Raw genomic sequence first — 20,511 nt, 5'->3', positions numbered from 1 at the left:
GGAGGTTCTTGCCAGAAACCTAATTTTATGGTTCACTTTGGAGATAACGTTTTGCGCCATACTCTCCCCTGTCAGATGGTTATGTAGCACACATCCAAGATAATTAACATCATATTTTGCTGTAACTACTATGTCACCTACTATCACCTTAAAATCAGGAGATTTCCTCAGTTTAATGTTGGACCCGAACAAGATGGACTGTTTTGAAGTGACTGCTTATTGTCATATAGCCATTTACTGACTTCCAGAAGTTCAGCACTGAGGGCTTTCTCAACCACATGTTTGTATTTTGGGGAAACCAGCAGTGCAGAATCATCTGCATAAAGAAAAAGGTCACCTGTAAAGGCAGATTTAAGATCATTTAAATACAACAGAAAGAAAATTGGACCCAGCACATTTCCTTGGTTCAAGATTTTGGGTTTAGACCGGGTCCCATCCACATCCACCATCTGTTTTCTTCCTTGCAGATAAGAGCTAACCCATTTTACTGCTAAGTTGTTAAAGCCCATGGCTCTTAGTTTGATTAACAGAATGTCATGATCCACTGTATCAAGCGCCTTTTGGAGATCTAACATAAACATACCACGACATTTCACTCTGTCTACTCCCTTCCTTATGCGGTGAGTTAGATATAGTAGGCAAGTGTCGGTGGAATGGGATTTCCTAAAGCCAGATTGGAGCTCATATAATAGGGAATGTAAGGAAATATATAACAGACACACACACACACACACTTCATATCTCTCAAGTCGTAGCTATTCACCCGCGTTAACAGAGAAGCTATATGAGCAAGCAGCTGTTCTGTGTGGTGGGAGATTGAGTTAGCTGTAAAAGTGTGACAAAGTCACATATTGACTTACTGGGTCGCTCCCTTCAGACCACTGCCATGAACAATGATTCAACCGATGAACATTGAATGTGACGTTATCTCTCTATCATTCAATTCATTTAAATGTCACAAGCCATGTGGAAAGTGTAGTTACATTTGCCAAAGGAAATGGTAATAAGAATGACTAACTCTAGCAGCACTCTCTCTTTCCACATGTGCTGTTCACTGTCCTATCCCTGTTCAGGTGAGTCTCTGTCCAATCCCCCCACACTCATACATGCTCACACTTGCAAGTATCTGAACATGCGCACAAGCAATTTATTTTATTTGATGTTTTTACATAAAAAAGTAACCTGGTTTGGTTGTTTTACACATTGGAAGGTCCAAGCATTCCATTTGAATAGCTCATAGTGATGGGTTGTTTGCGAACGTTGGGAACCAAATCGTATCTGTGACAGGGCCGTTCATTTGGCTCCCAAATTTGTGTACTGCAACTACAGCTTTTTAGCTCCAGAAACGATTATCTGTAGGTAAGTCATAAAAACATTCTCTGAAGATAATTCCTCACTGCAGGAACAGTAGGTTGTGAGGAAAGAGCCTTATTCTCATCCTAGCTCGATTTGACAGTGTGTACAATAAAAAACTGTCATGTTTGTTTACACGCAATCTAATTTCATCAGGTAAACATTTTTTTGAACTCGTATTTCACGACCTGACATAATGGTCGGCAACCATTTAGGCTTTACATTACATGTTGCTACTTTTCATGATTTTTCATCAATTGTTAATTGTTAAGCACTACTGAACAAAGAGTCATTTGGGAGTTATTTTTGGTGAACAGAGCCAAAATGTCCAGCTCACTGAAACGACTCAGAAGGCCCATTAATAATAGCCTAATGCATGAATGTCAAGTCTTAACAAGTCTCCCATTGATCACATCTGTTAGAAAATATCAATCACAAGCTGGAGACATCGTTTAGAAAGGAGAATCACTTAAACATTTATTTCCCTTCTGTGATGTCTTCTAATTGATAATTGCTGCTATTAATTCCTGTGCTTTCTGCAGCTTGTTTAGCAGCAGCTAACAGGCGTACGCCATTAGCATGTCTTCTGTAGAGTGTAATTGCAGTCTTTAATTGAAACACAGAAAATTACACGTTTACTATGTCTGTCTGTGCTGTGGATTTTACACAATTTTGCTTGTGTAAACACATGCACACACAGTCTGGTGTTTTATTACAGACATAAAGCCATTGTAGATCAGTGTAGGGCACTTGGTAAAGTTTAAGCCATTGGTTTCCAGGGGAAAGGAGGAGAGAACAGGAGACAGAAACAGGTAGGGTATAGGGTGTATACAGGCATGGTTTAAGGTGAAGGGTGTATAGAGGATGTTTTATGGAATGATGACATGTGTATGATGACTGTCACGACTTCCTCCGAAGTCGGTCCCTCTCCTTGTTCGGGCGGCGTTCGGCGGCCTTCTAGCCATTCGGCGTTCGGCGGCCTTCCGATCCACTTTTCATTTTCCATTTGTTTTGTCTTTGTCTTACACGCCTGGTTTCAATCCCCCAATTACTTGTTCATTATTTAACCCTCTGTTCCCCCATGTTTGTTTGTGAGTAATTGTTTATTGTATTGCGGTCTGTATTTGTGGTATTTCTACGACGTGTATTGTGATATATTTGTGTAAAATTGCTTTCATTACTCATATCTGCTGTCCTGCACCTGACTCATCTCACCAGCTACACACAGACGCTTTACATTGACACACGGTTGCAGGGCTGGGGTCAATTAGAATTGAAGGCAATCAATTCAGGAAGTGATTTTAATAAAACATTCAAAAATATAAAACATTTGATATAAATAGCTTCTACTCCTCAATTTTGAATTGTTATTAAAGCAGCAATATGTAACTTTTTGGGCAACTCGACCACATTCACAAAGAAATTAGAGTTGTAGATGTGTCATTCTCATTGAAAGCAAATCTAAGAAGTGGTAGATCTGTTCTATGTGCGCTGTTTCTATACTAACCCAGGCTTAAGTTTCATTTTTGCATCTTTTACTTTCAGTTTTGTACACCAGCTTCAAACAAGCTGAAAATACAATATTTTTGGTTATTAAAAATATATTTCTGTCACGATCGTCTGAATGAATGGACAAAGGCGCAGCGTACTTAAATAGGACCCCCAATCAGAGACAACAATAGACAGCTGCCTCTGATTGGGAACCATACCAGGCCAACAAAGGTCAGGGCGTGACAATTTCACAGCAGTTTAGCTGGTGCAACGATTCTCTACACTTAAAAACTGGGTGTTTTGAGCCTTGAATGCTGATTGGCTGACAGCCGTGGTATATCAGACCGTATAACACAGGTATGACCATACATGTATTTTTACCGCTCTAATTACATTGGTAACGAGTTTATAATAGCGATAAGGGAACTCGGGGGTTTGTGGTTTGTGGTATATGGCCAACTCCGTGTTGCGTCGCACATTAAGAACAGCCCTTACTCGTTGGCCATGTACCACACTCCCTCGTGCCTTATTGCTTAAATATGCCATGACATTGTTGAATACTTGTTTCTGATTGGCTTGAAGGGCATTCTAGAACATGCATTATTTCCCTATAATGCACAGTATATTTGCACGGTAGAATTAAATGGCTGTAGTTCATTCTTACATGTTCTATGTTTGAGCTGCTTTTAAAAGCAAAAGACGAATTGAAAACATTATTGGATTTGTTGAATTCGATTTTCATAATGGCAAGATAGGACTGATAGTTTGGTTAGCTAAACTAGCAAGTCTGTTTGTTTGGTTACCACGGCAACCAATGTTGCTATCTAGTAAACTTGCCAGCTGCTTCAGTGGATGTTGAACACATTTCTACAGATAAATGAACACATTTCTACAGATAAATGAACACATTTCTACAGATAAATGAACACATTTCTACAGATAAATGAACACATTTCTACAGATAAATGAACACATTTCTACAGATAAATGAACACATTTCTAGCGGCAAATGTGTTAAATTATAGCCAGAGTATAAAATAGGTCATCAACTTGGGGCTTTATGTGCGTAGAAGGTTCGATCCGCTATCGTGTCGTGGAACAAACCTTCCATGTTGTTCATTATTTTCCATAGAATGCATAGTCCCTCGTTGATAATCCCTTAATGCCCATTCTAGAATGCCCTTCCAGCCAAAGTACTCAACAACGCTGTTGTATGAAGGTCATTTATCGTTACTCACTGTGTATTTATTATCACCTTTATTATTACGTGTTTTACTTTTCTATTTCTCTTTTTTCTATATCTCTGCATTGTTGGTAAGGGCCCGAAAGTAAGCATATCACTGTTAGTCTACACCTGTTGATTTAAGACCATGTGATGAATAACATTTGATTTCATATACAGTATACTCTAACAATCTCATGAATAGAAATAACGTGATAATGCGATTGCATTGACTGGAAGGAACATTTCACCTTTGTTCTCGAACGTTTTCTCAGTAAACACAAGCATCACTGGCGTACCGGACACCCCCGCAGCCCCCACAAGGTGGAGGGGCCCACGAGCTTTGGGTGCCCATGCGTCATTGATGTCCATCATTTTGACAGTAACCCTTCCAAAAATGATTCATAAACCTTTTTAATTTCCATATGTACTTGGATGCTGAGTGTTTGTTTCTTGTGTTTCAGGAATGTGACAGAAAAAGTGACTTAAAGAAATTAAGAAATAACTGATTGAAAGGTTAAGGCGATATCAGTGACTAAATGCAGTGGTCAAGGCCACAAAGGTGCCAGTGCAGTGAGTGGAGCTTACTCAAGTGCTCAAAAGCCCATATCAGACCAAGAGCCTAATGCTTCTTAGGTAGTTCTTTATGAGTTTTAGTTTAGCAAACGTTCTCTCCACAGAAGCGACATTAACAAGGAATGGTAAAAACAGCTTGATTACCGTAGCAACATCATGGAAACTGCAGGGAGTGGTGCTTCAAATACAACATTTCTGCAACATCTTTAATTGACCCTCTCATTCTCCTTAATTGCTGGACTCAAAACATTACCCAAAGAGATTACTACTCAATTTGCTCATTGGGCAGAGATTTTTTTTTTTATCTGTTTTACAGGTAATTTCCTGCTATTCAACCAATTTATAAACAAATTTTAAACTGAAATATCACATTTACACAAGTATTCAAACCCTTTACTCAGTACTTTGTTGAAGCACCTTTGGCAGCGATTACAGCATCGAGTCTTCTTGGGTATGACGCTACAAGCTTGACACACCTGTATTTGGGGAGTTTCTCCAATTATTCTCTGCAGATCCTCTCAAGCTCTGTCAGGTTGGATGGAGAGCGTTGCTGCACAGCTATTTTCAGGTCTCTCCAGAGATGTTCAATCGGGTTCAAGTCCGGACTCTGGCTGGGCCACTCAAGAACATTCAGAGACCTGTCCCAAAGCGACATGTGCGTTATCTTGCTTGTGTGCTTAGGGTTGTCGGTGAACCTTTGCCCCAGTCTGAGGTCCTGAGCAGATGTGTGTGTGTGTGTGTGTGTGTGTGTGTGTGTGTGTGTGTGTGTGTGTGTGTGTGTGTGTGTGTGTGTGTGTGTGTGTGTGTGGGAATCACATAGTTGTGTGAATTGGCTTGTCTTTATGGGTGATTGTGTTGTGGGCCATATAATAATCATATGATGGAATAATGTGGTCAAATGAGCTTTTCCCCTTAAAAACCTTGTATTAACATTCATCCAGATCTAAATGGGTCTGCATAATGAATGATATGTTAATTAGCTTCATTAGAACGTTATTTACATATTCTAGAAATCTCCGTGTGTACGTTTGTAGACCAGTTACCATAGTTTGTAAGTGAGCAGCTAAATTCCTTTCTGTGGGAGTCACGCATGCACGTGCAAATGCGCAAATGGTGTACTACATCAAGACGTATGACACGTAACCCCTAGAAGTCAACCCAGTGATATCAGAGATGGTCCACAGATGATAGCAGTGCCCAATTAAAAACATTGGGAAGGGATTCAGGTGGAAATGTAGATTGAATGAGAGAAACATTTGATTGTAAAGATGTAGATTTACAGAGCAGGAGACTGAGCCATGGGGAGATAAATAAGAAACAATGAGATAGAGAAGATACAGAGAGGAAGAGAAGAGAGTGGGCAAGCGAGGGAAAGTGAGAGAAAGAGGGTGACACAGAGAGAGTGTTGGTAGAATGAATAGGGAATTGCGGTGAGAGAAGGAGAGAGTAGGAAAGTAGGAAGAGAGGGAACACAATCAGTCGATTATCTCGTCTCCATTATTCTTCCCTATTGGATTCCTTTCCAGAGGTCTGTATTTAACCCTAATTTACCTCTGGAGGACTGGAGAGACAAGATGAGTCCTCGACCGCTGTTGAACTGAGTTGTTGAGTTATTTACTGTTACGGTAAATGCTTAAAATATGAGGTTTAGAGATATGTTGGATAGATTTAGACTTGGTTTCACATTGGTTTTATATTGGAGTTATACTTAAGATATACTTTTGTAATTGGTATTGGTGAAGTTGAGATGAGTATTCCAGTTGTGTTAGAGAGGCTTTCTAGGTATTGACCATCTCTGTGCGTTATTGGGCAGTGATGTCTGTGTCGTCCAGTCACAGTGGTAAATCGATAGTGTATCCGTGTTGCAGTAAATTGCCTGGTTGTTGGCACAAATCAATTACTGGTCCCACAGCCACCAGTGGTAATTTTAGGGATAGCAATTCAGACACTCTCACGTGCACACACACACACACACACACACACACACACACACACACACACACACACACCCCACACACACACACACACACACACACACACACACACACACACACACACACACACACACACACACACACACACCCCACACACACACACACACACACACACAAACACACACACACGCACACACACACACACACACACATCCACATTACTGTATTATGATGGCTTCATCACACTCATGGAAATGTAACATGAATAAAAATCCACCTTAACTCTACCTGGTTTACAGCTCTACATTAGTACTAATATCATATGCCTCTTCTATAGTGACCAAAGGTCCACATTTCCAGCATAAGTATAACTCCAACTAACATAATGTTAAATCCATAAAGCCATGAATGCCAGGGTGTAGGTCATTACTTTGAGGGTAATTTCAGATCACAACGTGTTATACATTTTTATCTAGACTGCTATAGCAAGGATATAATTTAACCTTGAATTAAATGGCACAGTGATACTAATGACCCACTGTGGTAATTCCATTGGTGGGGGTGGGTGTGTGTATGCGCTTGTGGGTGCTTGTGTGTGTGTGTGTGTGTGTGTGTGTGTGTGTGTGTGTGTGTGTGTGTGTGTGTGTGTGTGTGTGTGTGTGTGTGTGTGTGTGTAATTCCAGACGGTTTAATTGAATTCCTAGTGCTGTGAGTGTAACTAGGTCAGAGAGAATCCAGGCTAAAGACATCCTGCTAATTAATCTCCTTATACTCTCCAGTACTACGGGACTACCTCTCATCACTGTTGCATTTGAGCCAGAGCAGGTATTGAACCAGCAACAGTGTGGTTATACAACAAGCACGCTATTAAGATTAGCAGATTTCAAATTGGCAGAAACCTAAATAGTGTCCTAACTATTTACTAACTACTAAAATTTGCTTCTGTAATGGCACATTAGGACTGATCCTGTCTTTGAATCTTTAAATAAGATAGGAATGACAGGATGTTGTTCAATACTATGATTCAGAGATTTCCCAGATTCAGAGATTTTCTCTTCATGGTCTCAGTTGTTCCCTCGCTCTCTCATCGTTGAATGATGCTGTTGCCATGGTAACGCTGAGATGACGCTAGGAGCGCAGAGGCGAGGCTTCACCTTGTAGGTCCCCTCTACAGACACGGACAAGCATGCCAAGAGTGTGCAAAGCTGTCATCAAGGCAAAGGCTGGCTACTTTGAAGAATGTAAAATATAAAATATATTTAGATTTATTTAACACTGCTTTGGTTACTACATGATTCCATATGTGTTATTTCATAGTTTTGTCTTCACTATTATTGTACAATGTAAAAATTAGCAAAAAGAAAGAAAAGTCCTTGAATGAGTAGGTGTGTCCACGTTTTTGACTGGTACTGTATGTATATATATTTACATACACTGCATGACCAAAAGTACGTGGACACCTGCTTGTTGAACATCTCATTCCAAAATCATTCATATGGACTTTATGTCCCCCCCTTTGCTGCTATAATAGCCTCCACTCTTCTGGGAAGGCTTTCCACTAGACTTGCAATTAATCCCAAAGGTGTTCGATGGGGTTGAGGTCAGGGCTCTGTGCAGGCCAGTCAATATCTTCCAAACCATTCTCGAAAAAAAAACATATTTCAGTATGGAACTCGCTTTGTGCACGGAGGCATTATTATGCTGAAAGAGGAAAGGGCCTTCCTCAAGCAGTTGCCACAAAGTTAGAAGCACAGAATCGTCTAGAATGTCATTGTATGCTGTAGCGTTATGATTTCCCTTCAATGGAATTAATGCGCCAAGCCCAAACCATGAAAAACAGCCCCAGACCGTTATTCCTCCTCCACCAAACTTTACAGTTGGCACAGGTAGTGGGGCAGGTAGTGTTCTCCTAACCCAGATTTGTCTGTCAGACTGCCAGATGGGGAAGAGTGATTCATCACTCCAGGGAACGTGTTTCCACTGTTCCAAAGTCCAACGGCAGCGAGATTTACACCACTCCAGCCGATGCTTTTTTTTTTACCTTTATTTAACTAGGCAAGTCAGTTAAGAACACATTTTTATTTTCAATGACGGCCTAGGATCAGTGAACTGCCTGTTCAGGGGCAGAACGACAGATTTGTACCTTGTCAGCTCGGGGGTTTGAACTTGTAACCTTCCGGTTACTAGTCCAATGCTCTAACCACTAGGCTACCCTGCCATGGCATTGCGCATGGTTATCTTAGGCTTACTGAGCTTTTCAGTAAGGCCATTCTACTGCCAATGTTTATCTATGGAGATTGCATGGCTATGTACAACATTTTTACACCTGTCAGCAATGGGTTGTGCCTGAAAGAGCCAAATCCACTCATTTGAAGGGGTTTCCACGTACTTTTGCATATATAGTGTACATTATGGGGGGTCTTCCATTCAGTCGATCCCATAATACCTACAATTCCCACATATGCTACCTAGCTACTGAATAATAATAATAATAAAATATATATACAGTCATGTAAAAAAATAAGTGCATATTTGGACAGATAATCTTCCCTTCAACACCATTTTTTTTTACCCCTTTTTCATGGTATCCAATTGTTGTAGTATCTTGTCTCATTGCTACAACTCCCGTACGGCTCAGGAGAGACGAAGGTTGAATGTCATGCGTCCTCTGATACACAACCCAACCAGCCGTACAGCACGCATCCAACCCGGAAGCCAGCCGCACCAATGTGTCGGAGGCTACACCTGTGTGTGTAACCTGGCAACCTTGGCTAGCAAGCACTGCGCCCAGCCCGCCACAGGAGTCGCTGGTGACAAGTCGCGATGAGACAAGGACAAGGAGATCCCTACTGACCAATCCCTCCCCAACCCAGACGACGCTAGGCCAATTGTGCATCGCCCCACAGACCTCCCGGTCACGGCCGGTTACGACAGAGCCTGGGCGCGAACCCAGGGACTCTGATGGCACTGCAGTACAGCGCCCTTAACCACTGCACCACCCGGGAGGCCCTTCAACACTATTGACAGATAAAGGTAACCTAATTTAACAAATGACACTGAAACATTATGCTTTGCAAAAATGTATTCAGAAAAAAAATCTACAGAAATACAATTCAATAGTGTGAAACAAATAAGCACACCCCTAGCTTCAATTGACCCCTTTGGCTGAAATAACTTCAGGCTGCCGTTTCTTATAACTGTTTATCAGTCTTTTACATCGACTGGGAGAATTCTTACTGTACTGCTTCAGCTGTGTCATGTTCGAGGGCTTTCTGCATGCACAGTCTGCTTCAAGTCCCTCCACAGCATTTCAACCGAACTGAGACCTGGGCTTTGACTTGGCTATTCCATAACCCTCCATTTCTTCTTTTTGAGCCATTCTGTTGTAGCTTTGCTTGTGTGTTTTGGATCACTGTCCTGTTGCAAGATCCATGTTCGGTTCAGCTTCAGCTTTTTGACAGATGGCCTTACATTCTCGTCAATCATTCTCTGGTGCAAAATGGAATTCATGGTTGACTCAATGATGGCAAGTTGGCCAGGCCGTGGGGCATCAAAGCAGCACCAAACCATATTGCCACCGCCTCCGTGCTTTACAGTTGGTGATGATGTTCTTCTGTTCAAAGGCAGTGTTTTGTTTTCGCCAAACAACTCCACCTTTGACAAATCTGTCCAGAGCACATTGTTCCAATACCCCTAAAATGTACACTGGTCTTTACCCAGGTATACGTCAGTCATGATATACGTCAGTCTTGATATTATATTTTGAGAGCAGAGGCTTCTTCCTTCCTGACCTCCCATGTAGGCCAAGTTTGTGCAGTCTCTTTCTGACAATTGACTCATGCACTTCAACATTGATTGTGGCAAGAGAGACCTGTAGATCCCTTGATGTTACCCTGGGGTTCTTAGAGACTTCTATGAGCATCTTTCAGTCACCTCTTGGGCTGAATTTGGTGGGATGACCTGTCCTAGGTAGATTGCCAGTGGTCTGGAATTTTCTCCATTTGTAGATGATCCGTCGAACAATGGAATTATGTACTTCAAATTGGTTGGAAATTGATTTGTAACCCCTCCCAGACTCATGTGCTTCAATAATCTTTTTCTGAGGGCCTCGGGTAGGTCTTTTGATCTTGGCACGATGTGTTGCCACACACCCATATGGTTAAGACCGAACAAGACCAAGTTTCTAATCTTTATGGAAGGCTGGACCCTCCCAAGTTACTCTATAATGATTGTCTAATCATTTGCACCTGTTTTGGTGCACCTGATTCTAATTTTAGCCATTTTATGTGATGTTAAGGTAGGGGTGTTCTCACTTTTCCGCATTAGGAAATTACTTTTTCAAAGTAAAACATGTTTTGTGTGATTTGTTAAATTGGCTTATCTTTATCAATGAATGTGGTTGGAATTTAGCTCAAATATCCATGTGTCCAAATGTGTCCACTTTCCAGGGAGTTTAGTTAGTTTTCACTGACTGTATAAACTGTATATATGATTATTTTCTTGTAAGATTTGTTTATTTATTCAGTAGCTAGGTAGAATTTTGATCTGTGGGAATTCTGGCAGAACGTCTGATTTTGCAGGGATTTTACATTGTATTATGGGATCAACTGAATGGAATACCCTTATAATGTAAGCATGAATTTCATATTGAGCATCCCACTGTGCGTGTGTGTGTGTGTGTGTGTGTGTGTGTGTGTGTGTGTGTGTGTGTGTGTGTGTGTGTGTGTGTGTGTGTGTGTGTGTGTGTGTGTGTGTGTGTGTGTGTGTGTGTGAATCATCCCCAGTATTGGAAGAGAATGGAGGGGGATCAGGTTGCTAGGGATTTTAGAGCTTCTATTGTCTGGGGGAACAATCAAGCTCTGGAGAAGACACCCCATGACCCTTACACACACACACACACACACACACACATTATGACCCCAGCCAAGGGTTAGAGCCGGAGAGAACAAGGGAGGGGTGGCAATAGGGAGATAGAAATTAGGAGGGAAAAGGGCAAGAGAACAAGAGAGAGGAGGGTGCAACCATGTGAGTTGAAAGAAAGACAGAGAGAGAGCACTGCTTGGAGAGCTGTGCTGTGTGAAAAAGACCAACGCTCGTTTGTCACGGTGAAGGGAACAAATGTAGCTGGAGGCAGAGTGAGAGAGAGATAGAGGCGGGTCAGAGGGAGAGCGAGATAGAAAGAGAGCGAGGGAGAGATATCTTCCAACATCACTGCACACTGAAGCTACTGTGGAGAGTGACACACAGCGAGTTTGTCCTTTCCTTCTATGCGCCCCTCTGTATGTGTATGTGTGCACGTGCCAACGAGAGAGGACTCACACACACATTCTCATTCAGTCTCCTCTGGTCTCAGGGTGGATTGGGAGCGTTGTGTTGGAGATACTGGGAATGATGATGAGACAGCATTCCTAACAACGTTCCTAACAAGATCTATTTATCTGGAACACAATATACTGACTGACCGGATCACTACCAGGATCTGACATGGAAGGACTCCTCTCTCCTATGAGGACCAGGGTAGGTGTGTGTATGTGGGTGTGTATGTGGGTGTGTGTGTGCTTGTGTGCCCTTGTGCATGTGTGTGTGCTAGTTTTCCAAGCTTATGTTACTATGGTGATGATGAACCTGAAATATGAGTTTACAGGGTTCGGTTGCCATGACAATTCTTATGCTACTCTCACTGTGGTGATCATAGATGCCAGAGGCAAAATTAAAGATTACCACGTTGCTAGGGGCGATGGGCAGAATGTTGGAGATAGAAGTACTGCTGTGAGAAATCAGGTTTACATGTATGTGTGTGTGTGTGTGTGTGTGTGTGTGTGTGTGTGTGTGTGTGTGTGTGTGTGTGTGTGGGTGTGTGTGTGTGTGTGTGTGTGTGCGTGTGCGTGTGTGCGTGCGTGAGTGTGCATGTGTGAGAGTGTGTATGTGTGTACACTGTATGTGTGTATGTGTGTGAGAGAGTGTGTGTGTGTGTGTGTGTGTGTGTGTGTGTGTGTGTGTGTGTGTGTGTGTGTGTGTGTGTGTGTGTGTGTGTGTGTGTGTGTGTGTGTGTGTGTGTGTGTGTGTGTGTGTTCGGCTAAACAAGGGGAACCTTTGAAAGCATGACTCAGTGCCCGTTCACAGCAGTGCCTATCTCTCTACAGTTCCATTTGTTCCATACAAAGGGAGAGTTTAAGATAGAGTGCGTGTGTGTGTGTGTGTGTGTGTGTGTGTGAGTACACATCATAGTATAAACTAGAGATTGGGAAGGGCAGTGCTGCTGTAACCTAAAATGCTGTAATACATATGGTTATGGTTAAGACCAATGTGCTGATGCTGCTACTGTGTCCAGATAAAATCGCATTTTCATATTATCATCAGAGAGGAACGGAGAGGAGTAGTGTTGGTCTATGTTTGTCAGTGTATTGATGATTAATGTCCTCTGTGCAGTAAGATATGCAGTGAGTAGTCATCTCTCTCTCTCTCTCACACACACACACACACACACACACACACACACACACACACACACACACACACAGTTCTACAGTGGGCTGAGGGATTGTGTAGTTTTCAGAGCTGGTCATTTAGACAGGATCCCCCTTCTCTCCCTCCCCTCACCCCTTCTCTTCCCTTTGCCTCCCCCCCACCACCCTTCTACTCTCCAATCTGTTATCAGCTTTCCCCAGCCACACTGAGTGGTGAAGGTGTAAATCCAAGCTGTTGGCTATAAACCGTTAGATGTAGATTGACTGTGTAATGAAGTCAAGCTAGTTTCAGCTACTTTAGGTTGGTAAGTTAGTTGGTAGGATGGTAGGTTGGTAGGTTGGTAGGATGGTAGGTTGGTAGGATGAATTAAACTACACATACATTTGTTTCATCACAAAAACAGAGAGAAACATCTGTCCGGTGAAGTCCACAAAGCAAATATTACATGTAACAAAAAGTTATATGACCTGCAGTGTGGTCAAGCAAGTTACTGTTTTCAAGAGTTTACTAAACAACTACTGATGTAGAACCAGGGCATTACCTCCAGTCAGCACAAAGACAACAGGAGCACTGCTTCCAGCACCATTTACACTTAAACATTTTAACATCATCAAATCACCAAGGCTAAATATGCTTAGTTCAATACACTGAAAACAAACTTAAAGATACCAAAAACGATTTAGTCCAATTCTGTGTGTGTGTGTGTGTGTGTGTGTGTGTGTGTGTGTGTGTGTGTGTGTGTGTGTGTGTGTGTGTGTGTGTGTGTGTGTGTGTGTGTGTGTGTGTGTGTGTATGTGCGTGCGTGCGTGCGCAACGAAAACAATTTCTTGGACTCATCCTACTTGTAGAATAGTTGAACAGCAATGCCATCCTCCTCTCTTTCATGTTGGCAAAGCGGTCTATGGCTCTGTCATACAGTATACTTGTCGTTTTTGTTTTCTTAGGCTACCTAGATAAAATGCTTGCTAGCCTGACTTCCTGGCTGGGTAACAATGAACCAGCTAAGTTAACTAGCTAGTTAACATGAGACTACTAAGATACATATTGAACTTCAATCATCTCAGGCCAGTGACACAACATATTCATTTATGGTTAGATCAGAATCACTGTCATAATCATTGGCTGTATAGAGAATTAAGTCAAAAACAAGTCCAAATCCCTGTCTCCATCCATGGCTTAGGAAGGGGCTGATTAACAAGCTAGCAACTGTAGGACATCAACACAAGCAGAGTAGAAGCAGACATGTTTTTTTTGAAAATTATATTTTGCTGAGAAAGTCAATATTTGATTTGTGTGAAGCCAAATCCAAACTGGCCTCCCTCGGGGGGGGTGTTTTGCTGCACCAGGACAACCCACAGTGGAGCTCAGCTCAATGCTGATTGGCTAATTATTTTTATTTTAAAATGTATCAAGGGAGTCCAAATGCTTGCTGGCATCAATCAATCAAATGCTATGGCAGCAACATGTCATACTCTTTTGGTCCAGACAGCATCAGATACATGAGCTACACTTACCGAAACAGAGGGGCACTGTTTCCATTGTTCAGATGATTTGTCCGGTGAGATTCAGCCGCTTGCAAATTGATGAACATTTTTGAAAACACAGAGGCGAAAGATAAATAATTTTACCATTTCTATTTTTTTTTTATTGGTCAAATATTTGGGGAAGCCTGGCTTCCCTAGGCGTCCATGAATACACGGTACTGTGTGTGAGTCCACAACCAGTTCTGCAGGGTTTAATCCAATCAGATGACCTGATGGTGTTGTCACACACTGCTACACTCGTCTGCTACACTGCTACACTGCTACACTCGTCTGCTACACTGCTACACTCGTCTGCTACACTGCTACACTCGTCTGCTACACTGCTACACTCGTCTGCTACACTGCTACACTTGTCACTCTCTCTCACTCTTTCTCAATCTATTGCCCACATACTCACTATTTATCGCTCTCTCTCTCTCTCTCTCTCTCTCTCTCTCTCTCTCTCTCTCTCTCTCTCTCTCTCTCTCTCTCTCTCACTCACTCACTCACTCTCTCTCTCTCTCTCTCTCACTCACTCACTCACTCACTCTCTCTCTCTCTCACTGTTTCTTTCTCTCAATTCAATTATTATTATTTAATGGCATGGGAAACATACGTTAACATTGCCAAAGCAAGTGAGGTAGATAACATACAAAAGTTAAACAAACAATAAAAATGAACAATAAACATTACACTCAGTGTAAAACAATAAAGACATTACAAATGTCATATTATGTATATAAACAGTGTTGTAATGATGTGCAAATGGTTGAAGTACAAAAGTGAAAATAAATAAACAGAAATATGGGTTGTATTTACAATGGTGTTTGTTCTTCACTGGTTTCCCTTTTCTTGTGACAAAAGGTCACAACTCTTGCTGCTGTGATGGCACATTGTGGTATTTCACCCAGTAGATATGGGACTTTATCAAAATTTTCGAAATCTTTGTGGATCTGTGTAATCTGGGGGAAATATGTGTCCCTAATATTGTCAAACATTTGACAGAAGGTTAGGAAGTGCAGCTCAGTTTCCACCTCATTTTGTGGGCATTGTGCAAATAGCCTGTCTTCTCTTGAGAGCCAGGTCTGCCTATGGTGGCCTTTCTCAATAGCAAGGCTATGCTCACTGAGTCTGTACATAGTCAAAGCTTTCCTTAAGTTTGGGTCAGTCACAGTGGTCAGGTATTCTGTCACTGTGTACTCTCTGTTTAGTGCCAAATAGCATTCTAGTTTGCTATGTTTTTTTGTTAATTCTTTCCAATGTGTCAAGTAATGATCTTTTTATCATGTTTTATCATGTTTTGGTTGGGTCTAATTGTGTTGCTGTCCTGGGGCTCTGTGGAGTCTATTTGTGTTTGTGAAGGACCAGCTTGCTTAGGGGACTCTTCTCCAGGTTAATCTCTCTGTAGGTGATGGCTTTGTTATGGAAGGTTTGGGAATCGCTTCCTTTCAGGTGGTTGTAGAATTGAACGGCTATTTTCTGGATTTTGATAATTAGCGGGTGTCTGCCTAATTCTGCTCTCCATGCATTATTTGTTGTTTTATGTTGTACACAGAGAATTCTGCAGAATTCTGCATGCAGAGTCTCAATTTGGTGTTTGTCCCATTTTGTGAATTCTTGGTTGGTGAGCAGACCCCAGATCTCACAACCATAAAGGGCTGATTCAATTATTTTTTAGAATTCTTTTTTGCCAGATCCTAATTGGTATGTCAAATTGTATGTTCCTTTTGATGGCATAGAACGCCCTTTTTGCCTTGTCTCTCAGATCGTTCAGAGCTTTGTGGAAGTTACCTGTGACGCTGATGTTTAGGCCAAGGTATGTATAGTTTTTTGTGTGCTCTAGGGCAACAGTGTCTAGATGGAATTTGTATTTGTGGTCCTGGTGACTGGACCTTTTTTGGAACACCATTATTTTGGTCTTACTGAGATTTACTGTCAGGGCCCAGGTCTGGCAGAATCTGTGCAGAAGATCTTAGTGCTGCTGTAGGCCCTCCTTGGTTGGAGAGAGAAGCACCAGCTCCTCAGCAAACATTAGAAATGTAACTTCAGAGTCTAGTAGGGTGAGCCTCAGTGCTGCAGACTGTTCTAGTGCCCTCGCCAAATCTCTCTCTCTCTCTCTCTCTCTCTCTCTCTCTCTCTCTCTCTCTCTCTCTCTCTATTAGCGGTCATCTGATCTCTGTAATGGGTTTATCCAGATCTATCTGTGAGCCGAGCCAAGGGTAGAGTTAGTGGGGGGTTAGGATGGTTACGAGGGGTTTGGGGGATAACATTGGTCAGACAGCCATGGCACATAGTCAACCGTAGCCATCTCTCGCAGTGTGCAATCCCCATCCAACCAGCCCTAAATGTATAGATGCTATCTCAATATCCATCCCAGCCAAGCCAAACCAAACAGCCAAGGGGAGATCCATGGATTTCATTGACTGGAGTGTCAGACATGATGACAGTTGTCTGCTAATGGAAGGTCTGTGTTTCACACAGTATAATGTACATTTGAATGGGTTTGTATTGGGTTATTCAAGTATAAGTATTTTTATTGGTACACTACAACATATCTCTTTATTTCCTTTTTTTCTCTCTATCTCAATCTCTCCATCTTTCTTACTCTCTATATACAGTATCTTTATCTCTCTCTTATCCATCAGTAGCCATGGCAGTTATCCGAGTCAGTCAAGCATCACATTTGAAATAAACAAGCATAATTGGACTGTACTTTAATGTCTCTTTGTCTAGTTATGTTCTGAACGCAGAGTTCAGAACACACACACACCCTGAACGATGTCACTGGAACTACAGTATTTGCAGTAAGGGAAGGATTTGATGTTGCATTCACTGCTTACAATTGGAGCCAGAAAAATACTTGGAAACACATTGTTATACAGCATCTCACTTCAATGTTCTGTATTGTACTCTTTATTTCAGTTTCTTTCTTTCTCTCTCTCTCTCTCTCTATCTCTCTCTCTGTATCTGTCTCTCTCTGTCTCTTGCTGTCTATCTCTCTCTCTCTCCTTCTCTCTCTCACGCTCTCTCTTTCTCTCTCTCTCTCTCTCTCTCTCTCTCTCAATCTGTATCTCTCTCTCTCTCTCAATTCAATTCAAATCAAGGGCTTTATTGGCATGGGAAACATGTGTTAACATTGCCAAAGCAAGTGAGGTAGATAATATATAAAGTGAATATATAAAGTGAAATAAACAATACAAATTAACAGTAAACATTACACATACAGAAGTTTCAAAATAATAAAGACATTATAAATGTCATATTATATATATATATATATATATATATATATATATATATATATATATATATACAGTGTTTTAACAATGTACAAATGGTTAATAAAGGACACAAGATAAAATAAATAAGCATAAATATGGGTTGTATTTACAATGGTGTGTGTTCTTCACTGGTTGCCCTTTTCTCGTGGCAGCAGGTCACAAATCTTGCTGCTGTGATGGCACACTGTGGAATTTCACCCAGTAGATATGGGAGTTTATCAAAATTGGATTTGTTTTCGAATTCTTTGTGGATCTGTGTAATCTGAGGGAAATATGTCTCTCTAATATGGTCATACATTGGGCAGGAGGTTAGGAAGTGCAGCTCAGTTTCCACCTCATTTTGTGGGCAGTGAGCACATAGCCTGTCTTCTCTTGAGAGCCATGTCTGCCTACAGCGGCCTTTCTCAATAGCAAGGCTATGCTCACTGAGTCTGTACATAGTCAAAGCTTTCCTTAATTTTGGGTCAGTCACAGTGGTCAGGTATTCTGCCGTAGGGCCTTTGTAGGGCCAAATAGCTCTGTTTTTTTTGTTAATTCTTTCCGATGTGTCAAGTAATTATCTTTTTGTTTTCTCATGATTTGGTTGGGTCTAATTGTGCTGCTGTCCTGGGGCTCTGTAGGGTGTGTTTGTGAACAGAGCCCCAGGACCAGCTTGCTTAGGGGACTCTTCTCCAGGTTCATCTCTCTGTAGGTGATGGCTTTGTTATGGAAGGTTTGGGAATCGCTTCCTTTTAGGTGGTTATAGAATTTAACAGCTCTTTTCTGGATTTTGATAATTAGTGGGTATCGGCCTAATTCTGCTCTACATGCATTATTTGGTGTTCTACATTGTACACGCAGGATATTTTTGCAGAATTCTGCGTGCAGAGTCTCAATTTGGTGTTTGTCCCATTTTGTGAAGTCTTGGTTGGTGAGCGGACCCCAGACCTCACAACCATAAAGGGCAATGGGCTCTATGACTGATTCAAGTATTTTTAGCCAAATCCTAATTGGTATGTTGAAATTTATGTTCCTTTTGATGGCATAGAATGCCCTTCTTGCCTTGTCTCTCAGATCGTTCAGAGCTTTGTGGAAGTTACCTGTGACGCTGATGTTTAGGCCAAGGTATGTATAATTTTTTGTGTGCTCTAGGGCAACAGTGTCTAGATGGAATTTGTATTTGTGGTCCTGGTGACTGGACCTTTTTTGGAACACCATTATTTTGGTCTTACTGAGATTTACTGTCAGGGCCCAGGTCTGACAGAATCTGTGCATAAGATCTAGGTGCTGCTGTAGGCCCTCCCTGGTTGGTGACAGAAGCACCAGATCATCAGCAAACAGCAGACATTTGACTTCGGATTCTAGTAGGGTGAGGCCGGGTGCTGCAGACTTTTCTAGTGCCCGTGCCAATTGATATATATGTTGAAGACGGTGGGGCTTAAGCTGCATCCCTGTCTCACCCTACGACCCTGTGTGAAGAAATGTGTGTGTTTTTTGCCAATTTTAACCGCACACTTGTTGTTTGTGTACATGGATTTTATAATGTCGTATGTTTTACCCCCAACACCACTTTCCATCAATTTGTATAGCAGACCCTCATGCCAAATTGAGTCGAAGGCTTTTTTGAAATCAACAAAGCATGAGAAGACTATGCCTTTGTTTTGGTTTGTTTGGTTGTCAATTAGGGTGTGCAGGGTGAATACATGGTCTGTTGTACGGTAATTTGGTAAAAAGCCAATTTGACATTTGCTCAGTACATTGTTTTCTCTCTCTCTCTCTCTCTCTCTCAATCTGTATCTCTCTCTCTCTCTCTCACGCTCTCTCTCTCTCTGTATCTGTCTCTCTCTGTCTCTTGCTGTCTCTCCACCCCCCTCTCCTTATCCCCCCTCTCTCTCTCTGTGTCTCGCTCTCTCTCTCTCTCTCTCTCTCTCTCTCTGTATCTCTCTCTCTCTGTATCTCTCTCTCTCAATCTGTATCTGTCTCTCTCTCTCTCTCTCTCTCTCTCTGTATCTGTCTCTCTCTCAATCTGTATCTGTCTCTCTCTCTCTCTCTGTCTCTGTCTCTCTCTGTCTCTTGCTGTCTCTCCACCCCCCCCCCCCCCCCCCCCCCCCAGCATCTGCACCAGACTATGGAGGTATAATCACTATATACTTTGTACATTATAGTGTACACACACATACCATGTCTTTTCCTTGTGGTACCCTCTGTAGTGTGTAATGTATGTTGCCCAGCTAAGAAGAATGGCTTAAATGTTTTTTCATTGTCCAGCCAAGTGAGTTGTAGACAGATCACTGGAGATATGATTATCTGTTGTCTTACCATGAGGTGTTCATTTATTTATCTTGACACCGACATCTGACATGACCTTTGACTCTTGATGGCAGTTACTGCTTTCTTGCGTGTGTGTGTGTGTGTGTGTGTGTTCCTTCCTCCCTCCACCTGGTTCATCAGAGAGCAGACAGTGGTCAGGATGGTTCCGGTCAGAGAGATGAGAGGGGAGAGGCAAGAGAAAAGGAGAGGAGAGGTAAGTGGCTAGGCCAGGACGCCATAGAGCTGGCCTCCTTGCTGCCTGTTTGAATATAATTTGGAGTGAAAGAAAAATCTAGAGAGGACTGGCATTACAAGTGATGTGGAATGTCCCACGACACACAAACATACACACACTGGCAGCAGGTGAAGGTTAG

At 42.0% G+C, this 20,511-nt stretch overlaps 1 protein-coding gene across 11 annotated transcripts in view; it reads left to right on the top strand.

Moving 5' to 3' along the window:
- LOC110501892 (FERM domain-containing protein 4A) overlaps positions 1–20,511 on the top strand; it is a 188,610-nt gene that overhangs the window by 17,649 nt on the left and 150,450 nt on the right. For 5 of the 11 annotated variants that reach the window (XM_090207544.1, XM_090207486.1, XM_090207522.1 and 2 more), the window contains exon 1: positions 11,606–12,093. The exons of 5 other annotated variants lie outside the window; for them this stretch is intronic. In XM_090207544.1, coding sequence (XP_090063670.1) covers positions 12,061–12,093 — 33 coding nt within the window. In that variant the 5' untranslated portion in view covers positions 11,606–12,060. Of the gene's footprint in view, positions 1–11,603; positions 12,094–20,511 lie in introns of those variants that run through there. One more of the 11 variants, XM_090207502.1, reaches the window with a different exon arrangement.

This window comes from Oncorhynchus mykiss, chromosome 2 (assembly GCF_057628025.1).
Source record: "Oncorhynchus mykiss isolate SJ-2025 chromosome 2, ASM5762802v1, whole genome shotgun sequence".
Classification (NCBI taxonomy): domain Eukaryota; kingdom Metazoa; phylum Chordata; class Actinopteri; order Salmoniformes; family Salmonidae; genus Oncorhynchus; species Oncorhynchus mykiss.
This window is presented reverse-complemented; position numbering and strand designations above follow the sequence as displayed.